This window comes from Pseudopodoces humilis, chromosome 21 (assembly GCF_049639895.1).
Source record: "Pseudopodoces humilis isolate 2021_Gansu_Grassland_sample_001 chromosome 21, ASM4963989v1, whole genome shotgun sequence".
Classification (NCBI taxonomy): Eukaryota; Metazoa; Chordata; class Aves; order Passeriformes; family Paridae; genus Pseudopodoces; species Pseudopodoces humilis.
Window position 1 is genome coordinate 478,315 of NC_142220.1, and position 22,592 is coordinate 500,906.

General features: G+C 63.4%; 2 protein-coding genes across 9 annotated transcripts in view; one reads left to right on the top strand and one right to left on the bottom strand.

Moving 5' to 3' along the window:
• The first annotated feature begins 99 nt into the window (after positions 1 to 99).
• Positions 100 to 5,533, top strand: ENGASE (endo-beta-N-acetylglucosaminidase). Its single transcript, XM_014259403.2, has 15 exons — positions 100 to 108; positions 314 to 576; positions 755 to 825; positions 933 to 1,134; positions 1,415 to 1,563; positions 1,652 to 1,809; positions 1,917 to 2,065; positions 2,199 to 2,364; positions 2,701 to 2,804; positions 3,035 to 3,143; positions 3,233 to 3,405; positions 3,623 to 3,777; positions 3,876 to 3,978; positions 4,057 to 4,171; positions 4,282 to 5,533. The coding sequence occupies exons 1-15, from the start codon at positions 100 to 102 to the stop codon at positions 4,684 to 4,686; spliced, it is 2,331 nt and encodes a 776-aa protein (XP_014114878.2). The 3' UTR covers positions 4,687 to 5,533.
• A 152-nt stretch (positions 5,534 to 5,685) lies between these two features.
• The window catches only part of RBFOX3 (RNA binding fox-1 homolog 3), a 131,289-nt gene continuing 114,382 nt past the window's right edge, over positions 5,686 to 22,592 (bottom strand). For 4 of the 8 annotated variants that reach the window (XM_088065314.1, XM_088065315.1, XM_088065313.1 and 1 more), the window contains exons 5-15: positions 14,292 to 14,543; positions 13,607 to 13,744; positions 13,153 to 13,206; positions 12,557 to 12,649; positions 11,692 to 11,752; positions 11,390 to 11,443; positions 10,910 to 11,042; positions 10,426 to 10,465; positions 9,810 to 9,871; positions 9,477 to 9,555; positions 8,238 to 8,633 (exon numbers count right to left, since the gene is read on the bottom strand). In XM_088065314.1, coding sequence (XP_087921440.1) covers positions 8,589 to 8,633; positions 9,477 to 9,555; positions 9,810 to 9,871; positions 10,426 to 10,465; positions 10,910 to 11,042; positions 11,390 to 11,443; positions 11,692 to 11,752; positions 12,557 to 12,649; positions 13,153 to 13,206; positions 13,607 to 13,744; positions 14,292 to 14,543 — 1,011 coding nt within the window. In that variant the 3' untranslated portion in view covers positions 8,238 to 8,588. Of the gene's footprint in view, positions 6,886 to 8,237; positions 8,634 to 9,476; positions 9,556 to 9,809; positions 9,872 to 10,425; positions 10,466 to 10,909; positions 11,043 to 11,389; positions 11,444 to 11,691; positions 11,753 to 12,556; positions 12,650 to 13,152; positions 13,207 to 13,606; positions 13,745 to 14,291; positions 14,544 to 22,592 lie in introns of those variants that run through there. The other 4 variants (XM_088065320.1, XM_088065318.1, XM_088065319.1 and 1 more) reach the window with 2 other exon arrangements.

The window sequence follows — 22,592 nt, forward strand, 5'->3', positions numbered from 1 at the left end:
TGAGCAGGGCTGCAGCTGGAAACCAGCACCCCAAGCACAGGAGGGAGGGGAACGGGCTGGGGGGACTCAGGATGACCCTAAATAGAGCCCTGGCCGCACATGTGGGGAGTGGGTGGATGGTGGGGGCCAAGTGAGGCAGGTCAGGCCGCTCACTGCTGTGCCTGTGGGCTGGGGGCATCAGCCCAGGGCCAGTCCCAAGGCACGGGCAAAGCTCCTTGGCCGCCCTGGCCCCTGGGGACTCCATCCCGGACTGCACACACAGCTCGCATCCCAGCACACGCATTCCCGTCCTGGGACACGCGTTCCACCGCAGGACACTCGGTGCATCGCAGGGGCACGGCGAGGGCGGGCCGGGGGCGGAGCGGGCCCGGCCGGGCGGAGCTCGGGGCCGCGCCCCCGGGAGAGCCGGGCCCGGTGGCGGTGGCGGCGGTGGCGGCAGGGCGGCGGCGGCGGGGGCGGCGGCGGGGGCCTGGCGGAGGCGGGGGGGGGGGCGGCGCGGGGGGGGAGGGGGCCGGGAGCCGAGCCCGGGGCCGAGGAGCCGGCTGAGGCGGAGCGGGCCGCGCGGCGGCGGCGGAGGTGGATGGCGGGGCTGGGGCCGAGGCCGCGATCGTGGCCGGGATCGGGACCGGGACGGGGCCGGGGATGGGGGCCGGGACCGGGACCGTGGCGGGGACCGGTGCCGGGGCTGGCAGGGCCCGGCCGGCGCTGGCCGCGGTGCTGGCCCGGCCCGGCCCTCACCCACCTCCCGGGGCAGCTTGCAGCCGGACATCCAGGGAACCACCGTCCTGCACGACACCATCAGCGAGCGCCCGCAGCCCCTGCCAGGTGAGGCACCGTGAGAGGGGCCCGCCGCACCCCTGGGCCCCGCGGGATGGGCTCGAGCACGGGCAGCGCTCACTGCTGGCCCTGTCCTGTCTCCTCATCGTTCCCAGCGAGGTACTTTGACACGAAGACGACGGAGCCCATCAGCTTCTTCTTGTCCGGCCTGGAGGAGCTGCTGTCCTGGCAGCCCAACAGCAACGATGAGTTCAATGTGTCGGCCGTGCCTCTGGCCAAGCGGCAGCCCCCACTGTCCAGCAGGAGGCCCCGGACACTGGTGTGCCACGACATGCGCGGCGGCTACTTGGAGGACAGGTACGTGCTGGGTGGAAGGGAGGTAACAGTGGAGCTCGACGTCTCAGACCCCAAGGCACCGATGTTTGTGTCTGACATGTCTCCTGCTGGCTCAGCCGCAGGTGAGCAGGGATGGGGTGCTTGGTACCGGCTCTTGGGGAGCCTTGCTCAGGCTGGGATGTTCAGAGGTGGCTCAGTGCCACAGCTCTGCCCAGCTCCCAGCTGTGAGTCAGGCTCCTACCCAGCCCCACAGCATCTGTCAGCGTCATTCCTACACTGCCCAACCCTTTTCCCTCTGCAGGTTCATCCAGGGCTCAGCCACACGCAACCCCTATGTCTTCTACCACTGGCGCTACATCGACATCTTTGTGTACTTCAGCCACCACACCGTCACCATCCCGCCCGTGGTCTGGACCAACGCAGCGCACCGGAACAGCGTCCCCGTGCTGGGTACGGGCAGGGCTGGGCCTGGGGCAGCCCCAGCAGTCAGGTGCATTCACCAGGACGTGCGGCTGACGCTGCCCTCGCTGCCTCGCAGGCACATTCATCACGGAGTGGACAGACGGGGAGAAGCTGTGTGAGGCGTTCCTGGCCGGCGGGGAGGAGGCGTACGGCGCCGTGGCCGAGCAGCTGGCCCGCATTGCCCAGCACTTCCGCTTCGACGGCTGGCTGGTCAACATAGAGAACACGCTGAGCGTGAGTCCTGCTGGCCCTGCTGGCCGCCCTGCCTTTGTGCTGCTCCCCTGGGGAGCAGCTCCCCCGTCCCGTGCCCTCACCCACCTGTGTCCGCTCTCTCCTGGCAGGCGGCGGCGGTGGGGAACCTGCCCTTCTTCCTGCGGGAGCTGACGGCACGGGTGCACAGCGCCGTGCCGGGAGGACTGGTGATCTGGTATGACAGCGTCCTGAAGGATGGCACACTGAAGTGGCAGAATGAGCTGAACGATCAGAATAGGTGAGGCTGGCAAAACTGTCCCTGCTCAGGGGGCGTGAGCCCACCCCAAACCCAGCATGGCAGTGGTCGGGCACAACCTGCATGGCTCTGTGTGACCGTAGCATCTGCCCTACCACTCTGAAATTGTCCCCAGGATATTCTTTGATGCATGTGACGGGCTGTTCACCAACTACAACTGGAAGGAGGAGCAGCTGGAGCGCACGCAGAGGCTGGCCGGCCCACGCCAAGACGACATCTATGTCGGTGTTGATGTCTTTGCCCGTGGGGATGTGATTGGTGGTGGCTTCGACACTGACAAGGTGGGTGTGACAGGACCGGGCCAGAGTGTGACCCTGGACCTCTCCCGGCTCAGGGCTCTGAGTTTCCACTGCTGGCTCTGCTGGGCTGGGCTGTGTTGGGCTGCTAAGCTGGGGATGAACTGGTGAGGAGTGAGGGATCCCAGAGTGTTGGCCGTGCATGAAGAGGGATTTGGAGGATCCCAGTGCTGCCATCCCTGGAGAGGGAGATGCTGCAGCACAGCCCTGTGGTGTCCTGCCCCACTGTGGGGCCGGTGGAACTTGAGGGGAGTGGGGACAGGACAGGGGACACGTTGACTACCTGGCCTGTCCCATGCTGCTCACCACTCATTTCTGCAGTCCCTGCGCCTGATCCGCCAGTACGGCCTCTCTGCAGCCATCTTCGCTCCTGGCTGGGTCTATGAGCACCTGGGCAAGGAAAACTTCCTGCAGAACGAGAACAGGTGAGGGCATCTCAGCAGGGCGGGTGCTGGGGGAGGAATGGGGCTAGGAGTGCCCTGGCTCAGGAAGGCTGTGGGATGGCAGGACAGGGTCCCTGTAGCTGTCAGAACACTGTGGCTGCTGGCAAGGAGCCAGCTGGCCCCATTCTGCCCCAGCTGAGGCGAGACCTGAGGCCATGCAGGGCAGTGATCATAACAGGGGTCTCTGCCCTGACACCCACCTTTGCCTCCAGGTTCTGGGGCTTGCTGGCCAAGTACCTGCCCACACACAGGGTTTGTACACTGCCCCTCACCACCTCCTTCAGCCTGGGCATGGGCACCAGCACATTCCTGGATGGAAAGGTGGGTGCAGGGTGACAGCTCTCCTCTGGTCAGACTGGGGGGGGGTCTCTGCTCTCAGCTCCCCCAGCTCAGCTCTCCCCGTGCTGTAGGATGAAGAGTCTGGGCCCTGGTACGACCTGAGCGCGCAGGACATCCAGCCACTGTACCCAGAGCAGCAGGGCACGCTGAGCACCAGCTGCTGCCTGCAGGATGCCTGGTGTGGGGGCAGCTCCCTGCAGCTGCAGGGGACCATTCCCCCCGGCGAGGAGCGCGTGGCTGTCCGGTGAGTTGGAGCAAAGCCCTTTACCCCTCCTCAGCACTGGGCTGGCAGCATGTCAGCATGACGTGGCCTGCATGGCCCGAGCTGTGTGGCCTTGGGGCCTTGTGGCGAGTGTGCCCAGGCTCTGCCCACACTGCCCAGCACACCTAACACAATGCACCTTCTCTTTGTCTCTCTCTCTCTGTCTCTGTCTCTCTTTGGGTGGATTTGGGGTCATCAGCCTCTTCTCTTTGCAGATGCCGGCCCCCCCCAAGCTCTTCCTGACTCTACTCTACAAGCTGGAGGGGCCACAGCCCGATGACATCACAGTGGCACTGGAGGTCACCACCTGGGACTCAGGGATCTGCTTCGAGGGAAACCCCACCTCCCTACCTGGTGAGGACCTGTCCCCCCATGCTGTCTGCAGTGAGCACCTGCTGTAGGGCATGGGACCAGCTCAGTCCCTCACCCCCTGACCTGGCTCCCTGTGGCAGAGCCCAATGGCCGGCACCACCCCCGGTTCCTGCCGGCACCGCCGCCCAGCCTCGCCAAGCTGCTCGCCGCCTGCCTCCGTGGTTCCCATGGCTGGACCAGCCGGTGAGTGCTCTGCCTGCGTCCTGTGTCCACAGGCCAGGGCTCTCTGGTACCATTCCTGCTCTGCCTCTTCCCTCTCAGGTGCTATGAGCTGGAGCTGCAGGACTGCAGCCTACGAGACCTCTCTGTGATCGTGTCCCGCCAGCAGCCCAGCCCGCAGGAGACATCCTTCACCTGCCTCCTCGGGGAGGTCCGGGTGAGTGCCTGCCACTGCTTGGTGGAGACGCCTGCCCCGGTGCCACCCTTGCTGTGGGAAGGTGGGTGGCTGCCTGCCCTGCCCCTGCCAGTGCCATGGTTCCCTTGCAGGTGCTGGACACGGCCAGCGTGGCGGCCTCCCCCCCGCAGGTGCACAGCGTGACGGCCTCGCAGCTCTGGTGGCAGGAGGGCCCCGAGCCCGAGCAGCTCTCGCTCGGCCTCACCCTGCGCTGGTCCTTCCCGCCTGGCCGTGCCAGATGGTTCCGTGTCCTGAGCCAGGGCGCCCGGTGCCGCCTGGGCCAGACGGCGCCGCAGGTGCTGGGGCTGGCACAGGGCTGCCTGTTCCGTGCCGTGGGGCTGTCGGTGCCGCGGCCAGCGCCCGGCCAGTCCTGCCGGCTGGAGCTGCTGGTGGAACCGGTACTGCGGGACGAGCTGCCTGTGGACCCCGAGCGCTGGGGCCGCCTCGTGCTGGTCTATTCCGCGCCAGGCAGCGGCACCAGCTCAGATGGGCATTAAAGCAACTGTGGTGCAGCCCGGGCTGTCTCCTCCATGTGGCGGGTGGGCTGTGGGCTGTGGGCTGTGGGCAGGGGACACAGAGGGAGGCTGGCTGCATTCCATCCCCTTGGGCTGGTAAGTCCCTTTGCTCTCCCATCCCTGTGGTTGTGCTCAGCCCTCACTGTGGGCACTCACTAGGTGGTGACCAGAACCCTGCAAGTGGCAGGGACCCCCAATGTGTGTGACCCCAGACTGGGGCACGTGCCCTGAGAACCCCACCAGCTCCTGCAGCCCTCACTGCCTCGAGCTGTCTGCCCACAGGCTGGGGATACTTGCCCATAGACCCCAAGACGCACAGGCCCGTCAGGGCTCAGCTGGTGGGGAGCTGTCAGCACGGGCTCTGCAGCAGCCCCGAGGAGCAGCCCAGCATGGGTGACTGCTGTGCTCATTAACGTGGACCCAGCCCAGTGCCACCAGCTTGCGCTGCCTCCCCTGAGCATCTTGTGAGGAAGAGAGAAAATTTATAGCAGCAATTATTTTCTCACAGTCTGGTGAGCAAGCAATTAGCAGGCAGGAGCAGGCAAGTGCTCCTGCAGTGGGGTTCCAAGCCCTGTCCCCAAAGAATGCAGGCTCTGCCAGGGACCCCAATGCCAGCAGTGGAGCTGCTGCTCCTGAAGCAGGGAATGAACTCAGGATCGTTTTACCTGATGGCTTGAAGAATGAAGGGCTTGGCCCAGTCAGAAGAGGGCTCTTAATGCAGCACCCTGCTCCCTCACCATGGCAAGGCTGGGAGCCCCACGGGCTCCCCACTTGCCCACGGGCTGTGGCCCCTGCCCAGCCAGATCCACTGTAGCAGCCACAGCCCCGCACCCCCTGCAGTGCAACCAGTCAAAACCTGAGTCGCCCTGGTTGAAGAAAGAAATCTTTATTAATAATTTCAATAATAATAATAATAATAATAATAATAATTGTAATAATAATAATAATAATAATAATAATACTGTTTATTAGAATGGTCACACTTTTAAGCATACAGGATGGGCCGGCGCCAGCCCGCACGCCGGGGCGGCGCAGGGGTGCTGTAAGGGAGAAGCCAGTACAGCGATGGACGGAGCTTTGTACAGGGGGGCCGGGGCTATGTACACTGGGAATAGAAAAGGGGGAGCTCATCGCTGGGGCGTCGGGGGCGTCTGCAGACTATAAAGTGAGGTTTGAGGAGTGGTAGAGCCATAAGGGCGCGGGACGGCGCTGCACCCCGGGATGGGCTCCGCAGTGCCCCGTGCCACCGGGCACCGTGCCCAGCGTGCCTGCAGCTGCAGGCCGGCCTTGTGGCTTGGGTGGGTCCCTTGTGGGTGATGCAGTGGCCGAGGCCCCGCACCCAGGGCTGGGGGCATCCCGCTGCCTCAGGCAGGGACGGGTGGCCACGAGCGCGTCCCGTGCCGCAGAGCGAGCAGGAGTGGGACTGGGGCAGCGCCTGGCCCAGCTTTGGTCAGGGCTGCTCCAGGCAGGGTGGGAGCGCGGGTGTCAGGGAAGGAGGGAGGAAGAAGGAGAAGGGGTCACAAGCGAGTTGCAAGCTCCTCTTAACAAAAGTTCCCTTTAAAAGGCAGAGGGTCGTCCCCTGCAATACCTCAGCACCGCAGCCACGCCGCCGCCCCAGTTCCGCGCTGGAGCTGAGGCCTCGCACACTCGACACGCCGATGGCCGCCAGCGCCGGGGCTCGGCTGCCACCGAGCCGGGTCCCCACCCCATCAGCCGGCCCCACGAGCCGGGCAGGGCGCAGCGCTCTGCCGGCACCCCCAGCGCTGCTGCACCAGGGAAAGGAAGACGTGGTGCCCAGGCCCTGCAGCTGGGTGGGCGAGGGCCCCCTGGACCCCCCCAGACCCTCACGCCTGCCTGTGCCGGCTCCCTCCCTGCTGGGCTGTGGGGCCGGGGCGCTGGGGGTCCCTCCGGCGCATCCGACCGCCGGTGCTTGCCGCGGCTCCTCTGGGACTCGCTCACTCGGTGTGTGAGGACAGCTGGGACTCACTTGGCTGCTGCCGCTTGGCTTTGTTTCTCTTTTTGTTTGGTTTTTTTGTTTGTTTGGGTTTTTTTCTTTTTTTTCTTTTTTTTTTTTTTTTGATGCTTTGCTTTTAGTTTTTATATTTTGGGGTTCTTTTTTTTTTGTGTGTGTGTGGATATTTTTGCCCTTCCTGGTCCCAGAAGGAAACAGCCACGGGTTCACTACAACAGAAACAAGAGAAGCAGGTCTTTCGCTGGAGCACTCAGGTCGAGCTGCTGGCCAGGGGCATGCAGGCATCATCCTGGCCCACCAAGCCCACCAGCCATCCCAGCCCATCACACCGAGCTCCACAGCCATCCCAGCCCATCACACTGAGCTCCACAGCCATCCCAGCCCATCACACTGAGCTCCACAGCCATCCCAGCCCATCACACCGAGCTCCACAGCCATCCCAGCCCATCACACTGAGCTCCACAGCCATCCCAGCCCATCACACCGAGCTCCACAGCCATCCCAGCCCATCACACTGAGCTCCACAGCCATCCCAGCCCATCACACTGAGCTCCACAGCCACCCCAGCCCATCACACTGAGCTCCACAGCCATCCCAGCCCATCACACTGAGCTCCACAGCCATCCCAGCCCATCACACTGAGCTCCACAGCCATCCCAGCCTGTCACACTGAGCTCCACAGCCATCCCAGCCTGTCACACTGAGCTCCACAGCCATCCCAGCCCATCACACCGAGCTCCACAGCCACCCCAGCCCATCACACCGAGCTCCACAGCCATCCCAGCCCATCACACTGAGCTCCACAGCCATCCCAGCCCATCACACCGAGCTCCACAGCCATCCCAGCCCATCACACCGAGCTCCACAGCCATCCCAGCCCATCACACCGAGCTCCACAGCCACCCCAGCCCATCACACTGAGCTCCACAGCCATCCCAGCCTGTCACACTGAGCTCCACAGCCATCCCAGCCTGTCACACTGAGCTCCACAGCCATCCCAGCCTGTCACACTGAGCTCCACAGCCATCCTAGCCCATCACACCGAGCTCCACAGCCATCCCAGCCCATCACACTGAGCTCCACAGCCATCCCAGCCCATCACACTGAGCTCCACAGCCATCCCAGCCCATCACACTGAGCTCCACAGCCATCCCAGCCCATCACACTGAGCTCCACAGCCATCCCAGCCTGTCACACTGAGCTCCACAGCCATCCCAGCCTGTCACACTGAGCTCCACAGCCATCCCAGCCCATCACACTGAGCTCCACAGCCATCCCAGCCTGTCACACCGAGCTCCACAGCCATCCCAGCCTGTCACACTGAGCTCCACAGCCATCCCAGCCTGTCACACTCTGCAGAGCAGCACAGTCAGGTGGAGAAGCGCTCCTGCCTGGTGGGCTGCCCCAGAACCCTGAATCCAGCCCAGCCTCGTCAGTCCCCACAGCTGGCAGCAACTCCAGCTGGCTCCTCTCTCTCCTACGGGGGCAGAGGGGCTGCTCGGGGGGCTGCTGCCACCCCGAGCCCCAGCGCCTGAGGAGTGAGCATCCCTGCAGGCTGAGCACCCCCGCCTGCCTGCGGGGGGAAGAGCTCTCTGCAGCCCGGCCAGGGCAGGGCAGGGGGGGACCCCAGACCCCGGCAGTGGGAACGGGGCGCTGCTGGGGCTGAGGGCTGCCCCCACACCCCGCGGTCCCCGGGGCGGGCGGATGGTGCAGGAGAGGCGGGCGGGCGGCAGGACGGAGCGGCTGAGGTAACCCTATGGGTGTGGGGTGCTGTGGCCCCACAGAGCCCGGCGCCAGCCCCAGCCACCCGGGCAGCACCCGCGGGTCCTCCGCAGGCTCGGCTCTGTCTGCCTGCTTTGGTTTGGTGCTAGTGAGCATCGGGGGCAGTGGTGGGGGGGCTGGGTCTGTCTTGCTAGTAGGGAGTGAAGCGGCTGTACCCTCCTCGGTATAGACTAGCCTGCAACATCAAAGATGAAAAAAAAGCCAATCAGTATTCAGAGATAGCCAAAGCCTAGATCTTCCCTTTTTTCTTTTCTTCTTCTTTTTTTTTTTTTTTCCTTTTTTTTTTCTCCTCTTTCAAATGACACCAAATCGCTGTTGTCCTTGGGATGTGAGGGGCAGGCAGGGCCAGGGTGCTGCCCGGGCTCTGTGGTGGCCATGGGCACTGCCCCGGGGGCAGGGGCTGCCAAACGCCTCCAAAGTGGCCCTGCCGTGCCATGCCTGCCGAGGAGCTGCCCCGTCCCTGCTGTGGCACTGAGCTGAAAACCCCTAGGATGTTGTGCCCGTGGCCCCTTGCTAGCAGCTGCCCAGGGCTGGGGGTGCCAAAGGAGTAAAAAAAAGGCAGAAAAAGGCAGGTTGGCTTTGTGATCCCAGCCGTGAGTGTAATTTTTCATCTTTGATGCTGTCAGAGCTGGCCAAGAGCTGTGGCACGCGAGGGGCTGCAGTGCCCCCCAGGTGCAGCCGCACACGGGGCCCTGGGGACGCTGTCCTGCACTGGGATGGCAGAGGGGGTCCTGGAAGGTGACCAGGCAGCCGGCAGGGGGGCAGCCAGGCCCCTGAGAAGTGGCGTGTGTGGGCTGGACGGTGCAGGGTGTGAGGGGAAGGTGGGGCAGGGGTGCAGGGTGGGGGTTTCCTCTCCTGCAGACAGAGCCAGGCAGGGGCTGCGCCGTTCCCACTCCCCTCCCACGGCCCCCACACCCACTCTGCGCCCCACAGGCCCTGTGGCCGCTGTGCCAGACCCCTCCCCCGGGCTGTCTGCAGCCCCCCGGGAAGCTGAGGAAGGCCGAGGGGCTGCTCTTACCATGGTGCCAATGCTGTAGGTGGCGGCGGGGCCGATGGTGTGGTGGTAGGGGTCTGCCGCTGCGTACACTCTGCCATAGCTAGGAGCAAACAGCGGTGGGTGTTAGTGACAGCAGCTGGGCTCCTGCCTCCCCCCAGAGCCCTCCCTCCCTCCCAGCTGCAGCTGGGAGCCCCCCGGCATCTCCCTGCTCCCCCTTTCCAGCCTAGCCCTGAGGGGAGCAAGGGGTCCCTGCTCGCCTGACTCCCCTGTCCTGTCCCACAGCAGCTGGGGGTGTCAGGGTGGCAGCGCAGGGGGTGACACGGGGCTCCCCCAGGAGTGACACCTGGTGCTTACCTGTCACTGTACGCGGCCGCTGCTGCCGCGGGCTGGGCGTACCTGTAGGCAGCGTAGCCCCCCTGCAGGGAGGAGAGACTGGTCAAGGGCTGCACCCACTTTGGGGGGCTGGGTGCCCCATGGCACTGCACAGATTAGTGTGGGGCCCACGGGGAGCTGGGGCCAGTGCCACTGGGCAGACATCAGCCTCATTACCATTCCCCAGGGGCTTTCACAAACATTAACCTTAAAAAATTAAATTTCCAGAGAAGAGACTGTCACCTCCCCGCTCGCTTTAATGAGGTGTCACGTTAGATAAATCCTTCAGTGCCCGCCTGAAATATCGCCGCTGGCTCCTCAGACATGGAGGTTAAACGCGGGTGTAAGGAACTGAGGCCGTAAATCCCCCGTGGTACCAGCCCTGCAAGGGGGCTGGCAGGGCCACAGGACTGGGCACAGGATGCTGTGTGGTGTGTGCCACCCAGACTGCTCTGGAGAAGCTGTACTGGGTTCATGCTCTTGCTGCCACCCAGGGGAAGGGGCTGGGGGTGCAGAGCCCACCCGTGTGACACCATTTGTCCCCTGCGCTGGCATGGGGTCCCCGTCACAGCCCAGCCCCGGGCACGGTGTCACTTACATAGATCTCAGCTCCGTAGAACCCGTCCTGGTAGACGACCCTGGAAATGAGGCGGAGGCATCAGAGCCCGGCAAGCGCCCCTGGATGAGGGGAGTGGGGTGAGGGCAGTGAATGGGGGGAGCTGAACTGCCCCACAGCTGGCTGGCAAGGACTGGCTGTCCAGGCCCCAAAGGCACAGCTGGGCGGGGACCTGGGGACACGCAGAGGGCACTGCCAAGGGTGGGACATGCCAGAGGAGGATCCCAGGGCTGGGAGTGGCCAAGCAGCCACAGATGGCCACGGCTGTGTCTGTGACCAAAGCCATCACAGCTGCACGTGCTGGGAGCCAGTTTCCATTAAACCAGCCACCCTGGCTGCAATAACGTCCTGTGCCTTGGTGTACAGGAGGCTGGTGAGTGTGAGGGTCACCCTGAGGGCAGCAGGACAGCCTGGGGCTGGGGCAGAGCCTGTGGCCAGGCAGGTGCAGCAGCCCCCCGGTACTCACGCGCCGTAGGCGGGGATGGGCGGCGGCGGCGGCGCGGCTCGGAAGGTGTTGTAGACGGCGCGTCCTCGGCCCCGTAGGTGTGCCCCTCGGTAGGCCACGGCCGTTCCCGTGGCGGGGTACGGGAACCCCGTTACTGCAGGGGGCAGGGGACACCTGTGGGCTTTCCACAGCAGGTGCACACAGCCCCCACGGAGCGTCTGTGGCAGAGCCCACCCCTGTACCCTCAGCCTGGTAGGGACATGGCCCTGCGGGGATGCTGGGCAAGGGTATAGGATGGGATGGGATGGGATGGGATGGGATGGGATGGGATGGGATGGGATGGGATGGGATGGGATGGGATGGGATGGGATGGGATGGGATGGGATAGGGGGAACTGTCCAGGCAGGTGTGAAGGACAGAGAGAGGGGCCAGGGCTGCTCACTGCACAGAGCAGCAGCAGACACAGTGCAAAGCTGACATTTGGGGGCAGCCCGACGTTACCTGCGTAGAATTCGGGGCCGTAGACTGCTCCCACCACTGGGTTCAGCTTCCAGCCTGTGGTCAGGGAAAGCTGGTGAGGACAGGGCACTCTTCATGGTGCTCTGAGGGGTAAGAGCCCCATCCCCAGGCAGGAGGAGGGCACGGGGGGCTGCGCTCCTGCACTGGGCACGAGCAGCTGCTCTCCCATTTGCCTGCAGGCGTGGAGGGCATTCACTGCCAGAGCTTCACGGCAGCCAGCCAGTGCCAGGGCCCGGAGGTGCCCCTGCCTGCCGCAGCCCCCCTCTCTGGACACTGGCCCTTACCGTTGGTGTAGGGGTTGGCCACCTTCTTGTTGGTCATGACACGGGCTGTGGCGTTGTTCACCTGGAGAGAGAGGGACGGGGGCTCAGTGCCTGAGGGACGTGGAGCTGGTGAGGCTGTGGTCCAGGGCCCGCCGTGCTGCTGCTGCTGCTTCAGATGCCGGAGCAAAGGATGCCGGCTGCACCAGAGACACGAGACCAGTCTCTGCCTGCAGCACCCCGCTGTACACAGACCTGCCCGTGCCTCTGGCCAGCCCAGGCCTCCATGCTCCTCCAGCTGTGAGCGTGGCTCGGGCTGCTGGCTGGTGCCCCGAGAGCTGCGGTGCCATGCTCAGGCTGAGCCCCGACATGCTGCCCGTGAGCTCCTGCCTGATTTTGTTGGGTGATGTTTCCCTTGTCCATGGGGCATTTGCTGTGCCCTGCCAGGCTCCCTCTCTGCATCAGCACTGCTGGGGACATTTTGTCCCACTCCCTCTGCACGTGCCACCCTGCTTCCCACCACTCGCCAGCCACCAGCGAGGAGCTGCTGGCAAATGGGCAGAGCCTGATCCCTGCAAAGCCTGGGGCGGCTGCTGTGGGCAGGGGGGTCTGCCAGACTCGTCTGTACCAGGCAGAAGGCAGCCCCAGCTGGCACCCCAGCTCTCTGTGCACCCGGGAGGTTCCTCTGGGCCAGACACTCCTTGTGCCAAGCGATGACCTTCCCGGCAGCCGACACACATGCTCCCGTGCCACATTCAGGGACACATGCACGCGCTGGGCACAGCTACCGAGGGCACCCGGACCCGGAGCTGCCCCGAGCGTCCCGCAGCCCGGGCAGGGGACACGCACACGCAGGCATGGCACGGCACTAGCACACTTATCTGAGCACCTCAATCTTCCGGCCCTCTACGATGGTGCCATTCAGCTTCTCCCGTGCCCGGTCGGCATCTGTGCTAGTTTCAAAAGTTACAAACCCAAAACCCTGTGAGCAGAGGAGAAAAGGAGAAAGAAAGAGACAGAGAGAGACAGAGAGAGGGTGTGGGGACAGAGAGAGAGAGGGAGTGAATCAGGAGAGCTGGCGCAGGAGGTGAGGCTGCCACAGTGCAGAGATGAAGAACCCAGACTGGGGTCCCGCAGGGGCCGGGGATCCCGGCTGAGGCCCCAGAATCGCCCACAAGCTGGGAGAAGAGTCTGGGAGAGGGGCACAGAAAGTGGGGAAGATACAACAGAGACATCCAGACACAGAGGGACACGAGCTGCCCGTGGTGGGACAGAGCGAGCCCTCTCCTCCCTCCGGGGCTGGGTGCAGGGGCCTGCGCGACCTCCCCAGTTGGTGCTGGGGCTGCCCTGATGGGGCACCGCATGCCAGGGTCCCATGGGACAGGAGAGGAGGGGAGAGCAGGTTACAGCACTGCTGGGCAACCTGGCTCCACTGGCACCCTCCCCGGGACTGGCTGAATGGTGCTGGCCATGGGCATCACCCACCTTGGAGCCCCGCTCGTTGAAAATGATCTCCACGTCCAGAATTTTCCCGAATTGCTGCAAGTGGAGAGAACAGAGGGGTGAGTGCCTGCAGAGCCTCTGGCCCTGCACCCAGAGCTGCTGGCACGGGGCTCTGTGCCAGGGGTGGGCAGAGGGCTGCCTTGGGGACCACACTGGGGTCCCCCAGGGACATGCAGGGGAAAGCCCTTGTGCCTCCCATGGCTCCCACTCTGACAGGACTTGGGGAGTGTCATCCAAAATTTCATTAGCTGGCATTGCTCTGAGTCCTAATGAGGGCTGGGAAGGGGACAGTGGAGGGGGACAAGGGCTCTGTGTCACTCCCCACTCCACACACAGGGCTTGGGCAGGATAGGCCCTTGGGAGGTGACAGTGCCAAGGTCTCCATGGTGCCAAGGGGCAGCACTGAGCAGGGATGGCTGCATGGAGCTGTACTCACCCCAAACATCTGCCGCAGGTCGGGGTCCCGGAATCGAAAGGGAATGTTGGAGACGTGTAACCTCTTGGGCTGCTGCTTGTCTGTGTTGTCTGAGGAGTGTAGCTGCTGGCTGTCTGTCTGTGCCGCCTCGTCTGTCTGCTGTGGGAGGCACCGCTGCCATCAGCCCCTGGCCGTGCCAGCCCCGTGTCCCCAGCGGGGGGAACGTCCCCTGCCCTGCGCCTGGCCCTGCCTGCCCCCAGGGACACCCTGGACCCCGTGGTCCCCAGGTTCTGGGCAGTACCCCACGGATGTCCCTCCCTCCTGCTGAGCCAGGGGGATGATGGTGGGGCTGTGGGGATGCTCAGGGTGGGGGTCCAGACACTGCTCTCAGGACCATGTGGAAGGACTGCAAAGTGCTGAGCTCAGCGCCTTCCTGGGGCTGCACTTCCAGCCCTGTAATGGCCACGATCTTGGAGAGCAGAGCCAGGCAAGTGGATCACAGGTGATGAGAAATGATGGGGGGCTGTGAGGGAGGGTGATGGTAGGAACACCCAGCCTGGCACCCTGTGGGACTCTGGCCAGGCAGCACCACTGCCCCAGGACCCTCCTGGCAGCTCTGGCACTGCCCCGGATCCCCACAGCAGGGCTGTTCCCCAGTGCCTGTGGCACTGCCCCGAACCCAGCACACCCTGAGGCACTGCCTTACCGGTACCGTCTGTGTCCCTGCTATGGACTGTGTGCTGGCGTCGGTGCCTGGCTGCTCCGAGTGGCTCTGTGCTGGTGTGTAGAGGGTCATGGCGTGCTCTGGTACCGTGCTCTGCCCCGAGTAGTCCTGCGTGGGGTGGGGGTGCGGCGGCGCGTACTCTGCGGGGATCCCGTTCTGGGGGGGCGGGGGGTACTGGGCTGGGGGGTAGGGCTGAGCCATCGCGTCCGGCGGAGCCGTGGCGTCCTGGTTACCCTGCCGAGAGAGCGGCACCATCCCCCTTAGCTGCTGGCACATCTGGGCTGCCACTTGCCCCAGGATGGGGTTCTGATCTCCACAGCCAGCCCCAGCCCCACCCACCCCACTACACCCCAGCCCTTGGTGTTTCTCTCAAACCCTGGGCTGTCTCTGTGCTCTGGTGGCTTTGGGGGTCACGTTGCCAGCAGCTGAGCCCCATCCTCTCCTGCTCCTATGCCCTGCCTGCCTTCTGTGCTGGGATGGGGTAGGAGGACGGAGGTCTCCATGTAGGGTTTAACTCCTGAAGATGGCACATGCCTCTCCTTGGGAAGGGAGAGCTGGTCAAGGCCCATTTTGGAGCCCAGCACAGGGTAAAGCAGAGCCCGGCCAGCAGCATCACACTGGGAGCTGCACAGCACCGACACTGGCTGGGCAGGGAGGGGCGGCAGGGAGGGATGCTGATGGCCCCTTGGCAAACACCAGACAGGGATCAATTAACTGCTAAATATTTGATTAGACCCTTCGCTCTAACGCAGCTGACTTGGCTGCCTTGGTCAAACGGGGTGAGCTGCACCCACGCCAAGGGCCAAGGGCTGCTGGGGTTCGTGTGGGGCTGGGAGCGCAGTGTGGGGCTCGCAGGCTGAGCGTGGTCTGCACACCCACCCACCTCCTGTCCATCTTCCGAGCCCAGCACACAGCCACGGTCCCGCTCGCACATCTGCGCTGCAGCTGCGGCCCCCAGGGCCGGTCCCGGGGCCGCGCGGAGCAGCGCCCGCAGCCCCTGGATGCTTTACAGCGTGCCGCAGCAGCCTCTGGCCCGTGAAATCCATCCGTGGCTCAGCCCGCAGAGACAAGCGCATTAATTGCGTGTGTCGCCGATTTATGCTGGGGAGGGAAGGTGGGGGCGGCAGCCGCCATCCCCAGCCCGCAGGGCTGTCGCGCCTGTGAGGGTGGCAGCAGAGCCGCAGGGGGACACGCGGGAAGGCAGCGGGGATCGCCCCGCTGCAGATCTGCAAGTCATCGGCAGCAGCGGCAGCGCCTGCCCGAGCTGACTCAGCGCCAGCCCCACGCACCTGCCTGTGTGGGCCGGGGCTGGCTCGCTGCAGGAGCCGAGCCCATCGACGGCCCTGCCCCGGGAGCTGCCCACAACGCTCTGCCCGCTCCGCAGCTGCCAGTTCCACCTGGGCCAGAGGGCTCCATCCTGCGCCAGAGGGCTCCATCCTGCGCCCGCCCGGCTCTCGGCACCCAGCTCCTCTCCAGGGAGCAGGCAGACACCGACAGCCACCGTGGCCACTCTCCCACCGTGCCCGCCTGCATCCCTCCCTGCCTGATCCCTGGTGCCCCGTGCCCGTCCCTCCCTGCCTGCACGTGTTCAACCAGGAGCAGCCCACATCCCTCCTGCCTGCCCCGCACTGGACAGCGACATCCATCCCTGCTGTCACTGCAGCCGGCATCAGCCACCAACACGCAGGGACCAGGACGTCAGCGGGCAGACGGAATGCAGGGACTGTCCCCACCTGCCCTGGTCTTGGGTCCTCCCAGGGCTGTCCCAACAGCCACGTTTGTATCAGTTGTTAATTAGGGCTGTCGCAGTGCCTGTCAGGCCGGGTATTATTCCGTTCAGGGACCATTAAGTTCCCCTGGTTGCTGCTCATGGCGCTGGAGCTGCAGGTGCTGCAGAGACACAGACCCACGGCTTCCAGCACCTCCTGTCCGCTCCCCGTGCCTGGCCACCCCCTCTGGGGACAGAGATGCTCGAGTGGGGCTGCTGCGGGCCAGGGTCCCACGGGGAAGGGAACACTGACAGATTTGGCTGTGTGGTGCCCGTTGACATCACTCTACCCTGTTCCACACCACTGGAACAGCCCCATCCCCAGGCAGCCCCAAGCAGTGAGGGTCCCTCTGTTCCTCCCTGGAAGTGGCTGGAGCCCTTTCTGGGTGTTCCCCTGCACTGAGCACCCAGGGGGTCCCTGGGGACCCACCTCTGCAGCCCACGAGAAGCACCCAAGCTCCCAGCTTGGGGTGTCTGGCCATGCAGGGAGCCCGTGGCACAGTGCTGGCCTTTGGGTGCCAGGGACAGGGGCTCTGACAGACATCCCTTGCTCTGCCAGCACCCATCCTCCTGGGGCGCGGGGATGCTCCCACACAGTGCTTTCGACACTTGCTGTAAAATAAATTGTGATGCTAACAGCCCTTGGCCTCGTTTATGATGAGACAGGTCAGTTCAGTGCCTGAGCCTGGAGCAAAGCTGGCAGCACAGGGGGCACGAGCAGTACCCCGGCAGCTCTGCTGCCCACCTGCCCGGGCAGGTACCAGCAGGACTGCGGCACGACCCTGTGCCGAAACAGCACTGCCCCAGGGATGGCAGCGGAGAGGCTGGCACAGGCTGCCCAAGTTGCCCTGCCTGGTTTCCCCTTTGCAGCGTCCCCCATACGGTGTGCCCTGCCCAGTGTCCTCTGCCCAGTGTCCCCTGCCCAGTGTCCCCTGCTCAGTGTCCTCTGCCCAGTGTCCCCTGCCCAGTGTCCCCTGCCCAGTGTCCCCTGCCCAGTGTCCCCTGTGCAGTGTCCTGCGCCCTGCCCACGGCTCCGTCTCGCACCACCAGCCCTGCGCAGTGCCTGCCGCAGCAGGCAAGGGGTAGGTATCATCTTTAGCTGATTAAATGTCCCTCATTAACGAGTTTCTTTAATTAATGAAGTTTTTTTGTTTGCTCCACTTGCTTTCTCCCCCCACACTCTGCCTCCTCAGCACAATCCAGGCCATTTCCTTTCAAGTCATTTAGCGTGGGGCCAGTTCCTGCCGACACCGCATTTTGGTGATTGTGCCTGTCAGCTCGGGGCTGACGACGCCGTTTCCCACATTTGCTCCTTTTTAAGAAAACAATGTGCCAGGAGCCCCCGGATGCAGAGGACAGGTCAGAGCAATCAGCCGAGTGCAGAGCCCTGCAGGAAGGATGAGGCAGCTGCCAGCCACGAGCGCTTGCAATGGGCCACCAAACCTCGGTGTGCCAGCACAGAGTGACGGTGGCACGCAGGAGTGCCTGGGGCTCGGGGCTGTCACCAGCACCCATCCCCTGCCGCCACCGCAGCCAACACAGACGTGCCAGTTTCCTCCAAGCCTCGTGGCCATCCTGCTGCCTTGGCCTGACCCCAGTTCCATCTTCAGCCCAGGGCAACTCTGCCCGCAGCTGTGCCCTACCTGCGCCACGCGGTGCTGATGGTGCAGGGGTGGCACAGCACAACACTGGCACTGCCAGGTCACAGCATGGCACTGCCAGGTCACAGCATGGCACTGCCAGGTCACAGCATGGCACTGCCAGGTCACAGCATGGCACTGCCTGGTCACGGCATGGCACTGCCTGGTCATGGCATGGCACTGCCTGTTCACGGCATGGCACTGCCTGGTCATGGCATGGCACTGCCCAGTCACAGCTGACCCTGCTTGCTCATGTCACCATGAGGTCACAGTGCATGAACAGCTTGGGGGAGGCACATGGGGAGTGCCAGAGCAATTGGAGAGGGAAGACAGTCCTGTCGCTACACACCTCCCCACCCTGACAGCGGTCCCCACTGACTCTGGCTGTCCTGCTCCTCCCACTGGGAACCAGACACCTGCTGTGGGGGGAAAGAGGTGCCCACGGCACCACAGCATCCGCAGAGCCCCCCAGGTGCTCCTGCAAACTGGGAGCAGGAAGCATACCCTGCAGGCAGGGCAGGGCTGGCAGAAAACACTTTGCTGTGACCTGGAATGGCTCCTGCCTGCTAATGCCAGGGCACACCCTTGCCACATGGAGAGGGAGCCTGAGGTCACTGCTGAGCACAGGGCAGGGCGCTCAGCAATTCCAAACGTCTCCTGTGGGGGACCCGCAGTGCCCACCAGCAGGAAACTGGAGCGAGCGGGACCACCTGCCCTGATGCCCGCTGCCCTGGAGCAGCACGGGGTGGCACTGTGCTGAGCGGCAGAGACAGATTCAAGAAATGTCCCAGTGGAGACAGAAAGGTCCTGGCATGGCCCAAGGTAGCCCCCAGGCGTCCTGGGCCCTTGCAGGCATCACCGTGGCCAGCACGACTCATCTGCGTGACAGATGCAGATTCCCCCTCCCATCCGGCCGCTCGCTCGTGCTAATGACTGTCAACACGGAACAGAGGCCACGAAGGGGAAGAAAATTACTCCCTGAAAAGGAATTGACTGATCCCTGTCATTTCTCACAAAACCACTGACCTGTAAATATTTCATTACCCCAAAAGCTGTGCCATCCATACAAAGCAGTGCCCAGCGCTGTGCAGGCACCGGCCGCAGAGCTCCTGGCTGCGGGGCAGTGGGGTCAGGGTGCCCCAGGAGGGACGAGCCCTGCCCACCGGGGGGATGTCAGGAGGTGTTGCTGGGTGGCTTACCCCCAAAATGGGGACACGGTGATCCCACAGAGAGCCGGGGGACACGATGGGGATGGGCCCTCTGGAGGAAGCAGAGAAGGAGTGAGGCGCTGCAGGGACCAGAGGCAGCAGCTGCTGCACTGAATGTCTTCATCACCGAAGCGCAGGGAGGGGTGAGAGGTTGGTAACGGCATCTGCCGGGGATGCTGCGGTGGGCAAGGAGCGCTCCAGTGAGCAGGAAGGACCTGAGGGGGAGGAAGAGCAGCGGGGGAAAGCAGAGCAGCCTGTTGGCATGAGAAACACCGTTTTTCGGGGCTGCCACACACCGTCCCGGCACTCTGCATCCCCCTACGCTGCTCCTGCCCTCGGCCCCCGCGGGCTCCAGCTAACAGAGCCAGGGACGCTGCTGCTGCTGCCGCTGCCCATGGCAGCCTGGGGAGCACTGGTGGAGCGCTGGCAGCCACATGACTTCCAGGAGCGGGGATGGGACAAGACGCTGGCCCGGGCACACACCAGCACGTGTGTCCCTGTCACCTCAGCACGGGGCAGAAGGGGCCACGGTCCGGCCCCGGCTCCTGGCTCTGCCAGCTGGAAACTTCGGAGCGGAGGCTTCATGAAATATTCATGAAGTAAATGGTGCAATTTCATCTGCATTCAGCCAACTTCATGTATATTTCAGAGTATTATGAAATGATAATGTTGTGTAACCAAGGCGAGACGGGGGTGCTTGGGGGGGCTCCCGGCCACCCCCGCCTGCTCGGCCGGCAGCTCCCAGCTCGCCGTGTCCCGGTGCCACTGCACCGGGAGGGACTGGCGGCCGTGTCACCGCCGGGGACACGGCAGGAGCAGGCAGGGCGGCGGGAGGAACAGAGCTCCGCGATGCACGGCCCTCTGGCTCCCCCCGAACACAGCCCGACATCGCCAGCGGGGCCTGGGCTCGCCCGGGGCTGGGCACACCTGTAGGAGTCCTCGGTGGCACCCCGGCACAGCTCTGCCTCCAGGCACAGCGGAGCGAGTCAGACCTGCTGTTGGCAGAGTTGGCTGGGATTCCCAGCAGTGTTTGGTCCCCAGTGGCCACCAAAAGGTTGTGACGGGTGGCACACAAGGTACAAGCTAGGCTGCAGAGCCCAGGGACGGGCTGGAGACAACCTGAGTCCTCATCAACATCCTCCTGAGCTCTGCAGGTACCCGAGTGTCAGATGCAGATGCCCATAGATCCACGGCTCAGTGGTGACCAGTCTGCTGGGCCTGGGGGCAAATGGGCTCTAGAATCCTTACGTGGAGCTGCCAGAGCCCAGCTGCACGCACACAGCTCCAGACACCGTGAGCAGTGGGATCAATGGCCATGTCCACTGGCCTCACACTTCCCACAAGCCCACACCAGCTCCACTGCCATCCCCACATCTGGCCTTGCAGCTCACAGGGCTCCAGGAACTCAGCTGAACCCTGGTCCTGCAGCTGCAGAGCCCACCCCCAGACCCTGTCACTGTCACAGCACTGTCACCATGCTGGGGCTCTGGCACAGCTGCATGTGGCACTTGTTCGCCCAGGCGGTGTGGGCACTCGTGGCACCACGGGCCCATGTGTGTGCCTGGACAGTGCTTGCACACAGCCCTCTCTAATAGGCAGCCAGGAGCATAATTTTTCCTCTAATTACATATTCAGCACTTCTGAGAAAATGAGATTTTGGTAATTCAATTGGACTGAGAAGCAGCACTATAATAAAATGAAATTTGTAACAATCGTGCAGTTAAATTAGTTAAATGGAGAGGAAGGAGCTGTGGAAAATTGACCCCTCGATCTCCTAAAGACTAATCAGACATTTGAACCGGGTTGTGCTAACAAAGCCCCCAGGGTGTGTGGCACAGAGTGAGGGGAAACCAGAGATGCCACGAGGGAAGAGCTGGAAAACAGCCGGGCACCGGGTGGTGTCACAGAGGGGAGGTCCCTGCTCCGGTCCTGGGGTGGGATGGCATGGCTTTGGCAGGGAGTGTGCCGGCTGTGATGCTGGATCCACGCCCTCTGTGGCACTGGGCACTGCCAGGGCCTGGCCACCGGGGACCCTGGGGACATGGGGACACAAGCCTGGTCACACTTGACCAGCCCTGGGTGGGGACAGCCACCGCAGGACACCCGGACAGGGGTGGCACACAGCGCCAGGCTGGTGCGGAGAGAGGCATCCCGTGAGCTGGAGGGGTCTGCGGCAGGTACAACGTAATTAGCCTCAGTATTTATCTTGTTGTTCGTCTTTTCTATTTTTTCTTGTAAAAGAAAAGGAGAAAAAGACGAGTTTCTCATTTGCAAGTTAATTAGTCTAATTACCTCTAATTAAGGGCTCCCCACACAATGCAGATCACAAATAAGCTGCCACTGTCGCCTGCTCCCACTCTTCTCTCCCCAGTTTTGATTTTCCACAGGAGCTGTTTGAAGGCTGTGGTGAGGAGCCGGGTGTGGGTCCTGGCCGGGCACAGCAGGGCTCGTATGGAACTTGGGAACTGCCCCCAACCCCTGGCAGGCAATGCCCACAGCGCTGTGGTGGCCACCACAAACTCTTCAGCTGCTGGGATGCTCCAGGGAGTGAGGGGACACACCTGCTCCCTCCTGGCCCCTGGAATGCCAAGGGAGGTGGTGCAGGTTAAAGCACTGCTGGGTTTGTCTGTGGGCAGTGCAGCTCCCAGCCCGCAGCTCCATGGCACCAGCATGTCACTGGGTCAGTAGCCACGGCATGGCCAGGACCACACAGCCCCTGCCCACACGCTGCTAGGCTCACACCAGCACTGCAAGATCCAGATCCTCCAATGGACATTTAGTTCTCCTGTGCCCAGGCACCCTTCCCAACACCGGCACAGCTCCCCACACCTTCCCAGCACCCAGCCCCACACCTGCCTACAAAAACCAGCTGCACCAGTGTGACTAACGCCCTTCCTGGAGGAGCTACAGTGCCCCTGGTTCCTCCCTGGAAGCCCACTATTGCAGACACAGTGCCCCCACACAGGAGCCCCCATCCCTGCAGACAAGTGACCCTGAAGCTCCTGGAGGTGCCTGGGGTGCCCAGCTGCAGTGCCCAGCACCCTGCCCAGCCCTGGCTGCAGACCGTGGAGCTGGCCTGGCCTGGGGGCAGCACAGGAAAACCATGTTCCAAAAGCATTTTCTGGATGCTGGTCCTGGAGTGGGGGCAGCCCCTGGGCCAGGGGTGGTGGAGCTGGTGGAGGTGGCCTGCACCCGCTCTCCTAATTATCCTTTCTTTGTTACACCCTCCCCCCCAGCTGCATGTGATGCTTTAAAGAATGACAGATACTAAATCTAATTTAATCTACTCATTCACCCATCACTATAGCATAAAAATAGGAATATACCTATAAAAAGAGCATTGCCAGGCAGTGTGGGCCAAAATCACAGCTATTGTGGGAAAAGCAGCTTTGCAAAGCTAAAATTAATGTCAGTGTTTTCAACGTAAAAGAACCCGAACCAGAAGACGTGTTTTTGGGGGCTTTAAGGCCTGTCCTCACGGAGCGGGGCAGCTGCCACAGCACGGCCGGAGCCGGGAGCTGCCGTGCCAGATCTCGCATCCGTGCGACGCACGAGCAGGGGGAGAAACCCGGTTTGAAACGAACCCGCTGCTGCAACACGCGACAACACCGCTCGGAATAGACCTGCTCCCTAAAAATATAACATGCTAAACTTGGCAGCAGCCCTT

Bases quoted from the DNA above. Each gene is read 5' to 3' on its own strand.
- ENGASE (XM_014259403.2), top strand. The intron at 1,564-1,651 runs GTACGGGCAGGG...GCTGCCTCGCAG, and splicing joins GAACAGCGTCCCCGTGCTGG to GCACATTCATCACGGAGTGG. The intron at 2,365-2,700 runs GTGGGTGTGACA...TCATTTCTGCAG, and splicing joins GTGGCTTCGACACTGACAAG to TCCCTGCGCCTGATCCGCCA.